General features: G+C 50.9%; 1 protein-coding gene across 3 annotated transcripts in view; it reads right to left on the bottom strand.

The window, feature by feature from the left end:
* CCDC180 (coiled-coil domain containing 180) overlaps positions 1–9470 on the bottom strand; it is a 61826-nt gene continuing 52356 nt past the window's right edge. For 2 of the 3 annotated variants that reach the window (XM_084784263.1, XM_084784265.1), the window contains exons 32-37: positions 6014–6174; positions 5201–5338; positions 4153–4264; positions 2124–2229; positions 1309–1444; positions 1–170 (exon numbers count right to left, since the gene is read on the bottom strand). In XM_084784263.1, coding sequence (XP_084640389.1) covers positions 15–170; positions 1309–1444; positions 2124–2229; positions 4153–4264; positions 5201–5338; positions 6014–6174 — 809 coding nt within the window. In that variant the 3' untranslated portion in view covers positions 1–14. Of the gene's footprint in view, positions 171–1304; positions 1445–2123; positions 2230–4152; positions 4265–5200; positions 5339–6013; positions 6175–9470 lie in introns of all 3 variants that reach the window. The other variant, XM_084784264.1, reaches the window with a different exon arrangement.

Below are 9470 nucleotides of genomic sequence, written 5' to 3'. Positions count from 1 at the left end.
GAGAAATAAAGGCTTTATTTTGGGGGCAGAGCAGGCTGGGTCAGGTACAGGGCCTGGATGGTGTCAAGGGAGCGCCTCCAGCTGTCCTTCCAGTGCTGTGCCTCCAGCTCCAGTGTCCGGGTGTGAGCCTGGATGGTCTTTAGTTCTTTTTCCAACAGTGCCAAGTATTTCTGAAGCGAAGCAAGAAGAAGGCCCATAGGCGTCCCTGTCCTCTCTGGCTTGGGGGCTCTGAGCTCTGCGGCCCACAGCAAGCAAGCAGCTCCTGGCCCTCAAGAACCAACACTAGTCCTCCAAAACCATTCCTCAGGAATTCACTCCACAAGTTCACACATAGGCGAGTTTATTCTCCCACTTTACAGATGGGAAGGCTGAGACCCGTGGTCACCCAAGCTCAAAAGAAGCTGAGCAGGGACCGAGACCCATATGTCTCCGGTTCTGGGACCTGAGCACTCCTGACCACTATATGCTGTGGTGGAGCATCCATGGAGGAGCCTCCCTTCTTCAGAAGGCTGAGCCCTGGGTCTCCACCCCTCACTGAATTCATCAGTCGGAGTCTTGTCCTCTGCCTGGGACCTGTAGTAGCAGCTGGGAACACACCAGCACTGGGCACTTTGGGTACTCCCCAGGACTGATGGATATGTGGAGAAGACTAGGCTTCTTTGTGGGCACCAGGACTAAGGATCTGTATGTCTCCAGAGCTAAGAGATACTTTAGGTGGCTTTTTGGTGATACCCAATCAGGTTAGTCCCACGGTCTATATACCAGTGGAGATCGAATGCTGGCTCTGCCGATTGGGAGTGGTATGGAAAGGCGAGTGTTTTCAGGTATGGCTGCCCTTTGCCAGGGAAATGGGAAAGATTCTACATCCTTCAGCAGCTGCAGGGAGGATGCAGCAAGAGGCCTCATGTGGAGAACGACAGATGCTACTTAGCACATGGAGGCTGTGGGCGTTCCTGCCATTGCACCCCAATGCACGCCTGTAGCTGTGGGCACTGATGCGTCTGTCTGCCTCATGCCTGACTCTACTGTCCCCCTGCAAAAGCTTTTCTCTGTGACCACTGGGTGAGGTATCTCTCATCTGGGTATAGCACAGGAATCACACCTTAGCCACCACTTTGCTCTTGGGGATGGACATGGCCCTTGGCAAGTATTCTTGTGCCTATAGAGAATTGAGACCTGCAGCTCTGGGGCACACTGGCAAGTGCTGTTTTCCCCTGGGCCAGATGGAGTGTAGCGCCTTGCTTCCCGGGATAGCCAGTCTGAGTTGCCTTGTTCCCCCCTGGCATGCACCGCCTGACCCTGACTCACCAGGTAAACAGCGTCCCGGGCTTCGACGGTGGCCAAGTGGCCCAGGGTGGTCTTATAGGTGGTTATTGATGCTGTCTTCCGAGTCAGTATCTTGTTTTTAATGGTGAATTCGGTGGGCTTGATTCCTGGCCACTTCCTGTAGACAAAGGTGCTTGGTGTCATCGTTGGCCAGCCAGCTGGTGCACAGCTTGAAAACTCAGCCATTAGCCCTGACACCGCCTACTCCCCTGAACTTTTCCTCTTTAGTTCTTTATGTCTGTTTCCTATTCCGGTGATAACCAAATAGTGCGTATGGTCATGGGGCCTGTGGTATGAGAAAAGGGAAAAGCCACACCGAAGTTTCTTCCCTTTTCTGGGCCTTGGTTTTCTCATCAGGCTGCCGTCTAGGCAGCAGCCATGAGCTCCTGGCCTAATTTTCTCTATTATGCCGTAAGAACTTCTGCAGGGAATACACTTGGGCTGAGTCACAGCCTACAGACCCTGGGGACAGGTACTTTGGCAACTGTCATTACACAGGACAGACAGCTGGAGTAGTTCACAGTGTTAGCGGCAGTGTACCTCCCCCTGGGGACAGGCGTCTCTTTCTTTGTAGACCCCTGTGGCAGTTCTCATGGGAGCCAGTAGCTGTGGCGTTCTCAGTACGTGCTTGGTGACCTCACCTAGCTTTCTCTTCAAACAGCCTCGCTCATGTCAGAGAAGAAAAGTGGAGGCTGGAAATCAGTGACTTTCCAGGACTATTATTCCTTCTCCACGCCCTGCCCCACCCTCAGTGGATGCAACCATTCACACTGCCCCCTGCTTCCCTGGACCCTCACCTGCTCCCTCGCTCAATCGGGGGCTTCTCACTCTCTTCATCCAGAGAGAGCCTGGCCAGCTTCCTTCGTATAAGGAGTGACACTTTCTGTTTGGGGGGCTCCATCCCTGACAGGAAAGAGGTGTGTTATTGACTGTGACCTCACAGACAGCTTGAGACGCAGGGACGTGGCACCCACCGTGGTCACATTTAGAGACAAGAGGCCTCACCCTGGAAAGAACAGTCAAGGCTGCTAACCAGATGCCTAGCCTGGGGAGCCAACTTTTACATGCTTTCCTGGTGAGGGGAGCAGGGCTCTGAATACAGCCTGTAGGCTCTCTGAGAGAGCAGTGAGCAACAGACTGGCCTCCCACACTGAAACAGAGAAGCGTGCCTGTGACTCCAGCTTCTGGGAGGCTGAGGCAGGAGGATCCCATGGACTAAGGTGCACATCAAGAGTACCTTAAGCCACAGAAAGCTCTGGGTGGGCTCTTAATGTGGAGCCGGAGCTCCTGCCATACTACATCCGCATTCCTCCACATAGTGAGGGCCCAGTCCCTTTTGCTGTCATTGCCTTGGGAACTGCTGCTCTTGGGAAACACATGTGTGTGGGTTTTGTCTGCGTTTTTTGTTTGTTTGTTTGTTTGCTTGTTTTTTGTGTCTTTTTTTTTTTTTTTTTTTTTTTGGTTTTTCGAGACAGGGTCTCCCTGTGTTAGCCCTGGCGTCCTGGACTCACTTTGTAGACTAGGCTGGCCTCGAACTCACAGTGATCCACATGCCTCTGCCTCCCGAGTGATGGGATTAAAGGCCTGCGCCACCATGCCTGGCTATTCGGTGTTTGTCTACTTTTAAGATTGACCTGTGAGAGTACCCTGCACCCCAGGGATAGCTGGCCTTTTTCTGACTCAAAGGCTGTGAGGAGGAACATGCTTTGGAGTTGTCCCCCTCCCCACCCAGTCCCATCCCCCATTTTAATTTTGGCTCAGAGAAGTACCACCATTTCCTTTATGGCCTCTGATTTTTATTCTATATTCACAATAGGTGCCCTAACCCCAAGAGTATGAGGATGTTCTCTGCCGAGGCTCTATTTTTATATTTACTCGTCGTTTTGGCTGGCATTTACTCTTTCAGTCAAAACATTGTGGGTTGCTTTTTTTTAATGAAAATAAGTAAAATTCAATTCAGTCCAATCATGGTATACATTGAATTAGTAAATTATCATATTTTTTTTGCACTCACTAAAAAGTTGGCCACAGTTGGAAACAGGCTGCTCAGCCCCTGTTTCAAACCCAAGCATGTTTGTCTCAAGGTGTCCCCCAAGGCCACCTATCTGGGCTTAGGCTTCCCTCCACCCCAGACTCTGTGACATGGAGAGAAGAAAAAAAAGGAAAACAGCCCAAGAGTGATGCCCTCAAGAACAGCTGGAGTACCCGCTCCTCCCAACAGAGAGGGGAGCACTGTACGCCCTGCTGTACAAAACCATCTGTGGTGAGAAAGAGAATCCAGGGAACCCCACCCATGGGGGAAAAGCCTCACTTCAGGACCTGGAAGACAGATTTGGGGGTTCGTTGGATCTCTCTGTGCCTTTCCTGAAATGTGGTCATGCAGAATAAATCTCTGTTTTCTGCTTTCCACTGAGTTTGGCTCATTCAGTAGGCTTATTGAGGACAGGAGGCCAGATCTGACTTGGGGAACAGATTGTGACCTCCAAGTTTGATAACAGAAGCCTCCGCCGAGGGGACACCCTACTCTGTGCAGGATTATCCATCACTAGGTCCAGATAGGTGGCTCCGTGGGATGCCCCAACTGGATGTATTGAGCACTGTGAGATGAGGTTTTGCTATTTGCCTATTGACCCTATCTGCAACTTACTATTTACTTTGTTACTCTCGCTTGCTGTACACTTAAGCCACAGGGGTGGCTACTGTAGATCATTCAATGAAACAAAAAATGTTTTCACTCCGACTGAGGGACAGTGAAACTCCTCAGGCCTAACCACTCCACACCTCATGATCTCCCAGGGCCACACAGGAGGCTGGTGTGCCACTTACGTGGCATCTGGATGTCGTCGATGGTGATCACGTCGTCCAACTGTATCAGGAACTTCTCCGTGAAGGAGGCCAAACTCACTATGAAGAGGCGGCTGTACTTCTTGGCGAATTGCTGGAGGAAACAGAGTGAAAAACAGACTTTATAGACAAGCTGTCCACCACCAGGCTGCCAGAGGGAGGGTAGAGTCGACTCCAGAGAGAGGCTCTTAGTGAGGCGACCCACATATCCTGCTAACAGCTGCACTGCGCTCAGCTAGCACCTGGTCCTCAGAGTCCAGAGACCTCTCCCAACATCTGGTTTGGTTTGAGACTAAGAAAGGAGGTGGAAGAGTTGGAGAAATAGCTCTGCGGGTAAAGGACCTGTTGGGGAAGCAGAGGATCTGAGTTCAATTCCCACACTCACAAGAACGCTGGGTGTAGTGCTGTGTGCTGTAATCCTAGCTCTTGGGAAACAGAGACAGCGGTTTCTGGGGGGCTCTTTGGCCAGCCAGCCTAGCCTACTTAGTGAGTTCCAGGCTCAGTGACAGACCATGTCTCCTAAAACAGGCTGAGTGACCTCTGCCTTCTACATACACATGCATAGGTGTTCACACGTACCCCACCCCCAACACACACATGCACACACAATCCAGAAATGGCCAAGGCAGATACAAAGACAATTCACCAAAAGGAAAATAAAAGCAGGTATGGATCATGAAGAAAATGCTCATTACTGGTTTCAGTAAATAATTTAAGAATCAAAGTATGGCCAGGTGTGGCGGCCCTTGCCTTTAGTCCCAGCACTCGAGAGGCACTCTGTGAGTTCAAGGCTGGCCTGGTCTACATGGCAAGTTCTAGGACAGCCAGGACTATATAGAGAGAGACCTTGTCTCAAACAAACAAACAAAGAAACAAACAAACAAACAAGCAAGCAAAGTAATGTGAGCATCCCATAATGACCACTTCACATACCATAAAAACCTACCACTTTTGTGTGTTCTCTGGCTCAGGTACCAAGCAGCAGCGCCAACTCTCAGCCCCTGGATGGAGGCTGAAAGGCAGCACTCACCTCCATCTTCTCCTGGCTCTCATGGATCATCTGGTCCATCTCTTCCTGCCTTATTTCCTCCATGATGTGGAGCGACTCCATTTGCTGGGCATAGGTGGGGTGGCCAAGGTTTGGATGGAGCTTCTGGAAGTTTTTATCCTTCAATCAAGCAAGTCAGAAAGGAGCAGAGATTTCAACCCAGACTTGAAATCGGGACCACTGGCTTACGTCCACTAAGGCCACGCGCAGACAGCTGTGCCCTGTGCTCTGCGTGCAGGAAGAGGACTGAGAGGCAGTGAGGATGAGGGAGGGCGTGGCTGGTGCCAACTCTGAGGGTTGGGAGAAGGTGAGCTGGCCACTTGCTTCAGCAGAATCTGGGCTTTTAGCCTAGTAAAATCAGCACCAATCTTTTCCAACAGCACCAAGAACACTGCAGGAATGTCGCCAATCTCAGTGGCCACAGCCCTGCCAAAGATTTCAAAGACAAGCCTAGAGTTTGGCGAGTGCCTTCTGCCAAGAAGTATTGGCGAGACTTGATACCCTATGAGCATATACAGGGGGAGGTGATCCCCCTCAGGCACAGCCATAGGGGAGGGGAGTAAGGGGAAAACGGGAGGGAGGGAGGAATAGGAGGATACCAGGGATGGGATAACAATTAAGATGTAATATGAATAAATTAATAAAATATTTTTTTTTAAAGTAAGTATTGGCTCAGCTACTGACTCACCGGTCTCCCCTGTCCCTAGCAGCCCCCACACTTAGCTCCTCTCCGGTCTTGCTCATGACCGGCCCCCATCATCAGTTCCCTGCGCTGCTGGCCCCCGCGGCCTTCACCTTCTTCTCTTCTAGCTGCTTGTGCCGCTGCTCAGACTGCTCCTGGATCTCCCTCATGGACGTGCAGAACTTGTTCCAGTGCTGCTCCTCGTAGTTCTCTGTCACCAGCCGACACACCTGGGGCAGCAGCTCCTCAAACTTCCATACCTGAGCCCGTAACTCTGCAGGGATCGAGGGCGGGAGATCAGGGAGTGTGGCCGGAGGAGAGCCACAAGGTGCCGAGGCCGCACCTCCGACAAAGGGGGAAGCGCTGGTCTCCAGTGTGAAAAGAGCTACTCCGCGCTCCATGCGCAGCCAGGCCAAGAAGAAAGAGGTGATGGTTAAGCGAGTCCAGAGGGATCTTTCCCAGTTCGCTTAAAACATGCTGTGTATTTCGCCCTCGGTACGATCTCTTCAGGTATTGCCTCAACTTTGTCTCCCTCTCCTGAACCTCCAGACAGCCACGTGCTAAGATCTCCTCTTCCATTCCTGGCTCTTTACCTCTCCTGTTCTCATCCCCTTGTCCTGCTGGACATTGCCTCTGTATCTGCCTCTGGCTCACCGGCTCCAGTCAGCTGGGCATCGCCTCGCTGAACACCCACCCGTTCATCATCTGGAATCGCCAACTCTTGGTGTTTCCTTTTTAGAAGTTCTCTTTTATTCTCCTTGGTACCTAGTCTAGGGTCTTACTCCTGTGTTTCCAGTTTCCTCTCATTCAGCTCTACGCACATCCTTTTTTATTTTGTGCATATCATATCCTCCTTTTCCCTTCTCCCTTACCTCCCCGCTTCCTTTTCATCCCCTTTCACCTCCTTTTTTTTTTTTTTAAGTCTTCCCCTCATTCTTCCCCTGGTCTTACCATGTAGCTTTAACTTCAAAACCCTGCCTCCTCAGTGCTGGGATCGAAGGCATGTGCCAGCACACACAGCTAGCTGCATACGGCATTCCTTCGTGTCTGGAATCTTTGCTGTTCTCTGTAGCTTGGCTTTTGCTACTTTATGGGTTCTTCTTTTTCTTACCCTTTATCTACCCCTTTTTTCATCCCCCCATCACTAGACAGGAGAGAAAGAGAAAGGAGGGAGAGAGAGAGAGGGGGGAGAGAGAGAGAAAGAGAGAGAGGAGAGAGAGAGAGAGAGCTCTATGAATCTAGTGTCTTTCTTCTTGTTTCTTCTTGAAGCATAATTACTAACAAACCACAACCAACCCCCCTGAATGACCAACAACCACCGACCCCCACCTCTCAGGACCCTAGCACTTATACACCCTCTGAAAAGTTCTCAGAATTCCAAATGTCACACAGTCACAGAAACTCTCTGCAGCTGGCAGTACCATGCCTCTGCTGGAGCACAAGGCAAATCATTGTCAGGTGCTGTGAAGCAGCCCCATACACCACACCTGGGAAAAAACAAAAACATATTCTTATAATATTCATGGTTTTTATTTTTTATTTTTGGTTTTTCGAGACAGGGTTGCTCTGTTACACAGAGAGTCTTGACTGTCCTGGACTCTCTGTAGACCAGGCTGGCCTCGAACTCACAGAGATCCGCTTACCTCTGCCTCCTGAGTGCTGGGATTAAAGGCGTGCACCACCACTCCTGGCTTATTCATGTTTTTTAAAGAAACCAAAACTCCAGAATTCTCATTCTAGGCTGTGGGAAGGAGTGTAAACTTTGTCACAGGTGAAAGCAGTCTTGGCAGGCTTTGCCCTTGGACATACATCACGAATACTCCCTGAGATTAACCTTGAGATAGACTGGGTGGAACCATCCTGGGCCTAGAATTCAGAAAGCGGACCGGGGTACTCCATCTGGATTATTATGTTTCTAATTGACCCTTGATGGGAGGAAGAGACTGGCCCTTGCATATGAGAGACAGGCAGGTGGAGAGAAGAGAAGGGCAGCAGGTTCAGACCAAGCTCGAACACACATGGATCCGGAAGAGGATCAGCAAACAGGCCGGACTAGCGCACAGGCCAGAGACACCTAGGGACCTGTCCCATGGAACAGATACCGGGACGTTCACTCTTGTTTCCCTTTAACCTTTTTTCCCTCTTGTGTAAGATAGTTGGGTTGTATAATAAAGTTTAATTGTTAAAAAACAGAGCCAACACTAGGCCTCCGACTCCAAGTGCTCTGCAATCGCAGTGAGTACTTTGGGAACTTTATCTGCGGGAGGTTGAGAGCTGAGGCAGGTTGTCTAGAGAGCATGTCTCAGTCAGTACTGAGCGAATTCTGCGCACTATCAGAGAATAGCAGCTTGAAGCCAGTGTATCTGCTTCACGTCTTTTTGGATGGTTGACGTAAAACAGAATCTGTGTTTCAATAAGTATGAATCGGGCTTAGAAACCACATCAGGGCTAAGCTTCTGCTCTGGATCCCCAGGGAAACTTTATATTTTGTTTTCATCACCCATTACCAAGGTTTCCTCTTCCTCCTTGTTTGCTTCTAGGTGGTGGTATGGGGGTGGGGGGGGGAAGCAGAGGGCTGGGGGGGGCGGGGATGGGAGGGGAAATGGGGGCAGGGGAGCTGTGCCGCACTGGCCTGAGGGAAGGGCCTTTGAGTTTCCATCACCTCGCTTTTCAGGCAGAGCGCTGTGTGGCCCCAGCTTTACATGGCGTGGAGCTCCTGTTCTCAGTGCCCTGACTATGAAGGAGGAGGCCCCAGGTCCCACGGGCTCAGGCAGCTGCCAGGGTCTCTGCTCCGTTCGTCATAGCTCCTCGTCTCACTTAATTGTGGCCTTCGGTGAGTCTCATACTTTACAACCACTTTAAAAGATGTTACGCCCCAAGTACTGTTATGTGTCCTCAATAGGATACAGGGAGGGTGCTGGGCGGCTATGCTGAAGGGAACAGAAGTCTCCGCCAGCCGACTAGGCAGCTGCAAGAGAGGAAACCCGTCTACCGTGCTTCCTAAGGCCACCTGGCCACAGGGCCTTTCCTTTGAGGGCAACCACAGAGAACCGGATTCCTCGGAGCTCCCTGAGAGACTGCGTGATTTCACACATTCCACAATCACGGTGGGCTAGAGCCGGTCACTCCCTGTGAGGGATTAATCCTCAAAGGAGACTTCTGTGGCGACCACTGTTTCTTTCTCCAGCTTACAGATAGGACAACTGAGCCTCAGAGAGGTAGTCACCTTGCCAACGTCATGTGGCTAGGAGATGACAGGGCTGGGGTTTGGCTCCCCCAGGTCTGGCCACATCCTAATCCTCTGCCCGTGCCCCTCCTCCTGCCCTCCCCCCAGCACACACACACCTCCCCTGCTCCCTCTGAAGTCACATGAAGTGAGCTAGATCTGCCCAGAGAAATAGTATTCTGTTACTTTAAAAAAAGAGTACCATATAATCCTCAACATGCATAACCTCAGAAACATTCCATAAAAACTAAAGGAAATAGTCCTAAGGGGCCATGCGAATCCACGGCCATGAAAGGCTAGTGGGGAAAATTCTAGACAGACAGTGGACGCCAGCTGCTTGGGCT

The sequence above is a fragment of the Acomys minous genome, assembly GCF_964271855.1.
Source record: "Acomys minous genome assembly, chromosome: 1".
Taxonomy (NCBI): Eukaryota; Metazoa; Chordata; class Mammalia; order Rodentia; family Muridae; genus Acomys; species Acomys minous.
This window is presented reverse-complemented; position numbering and strand designations above follow the sequence as displayed.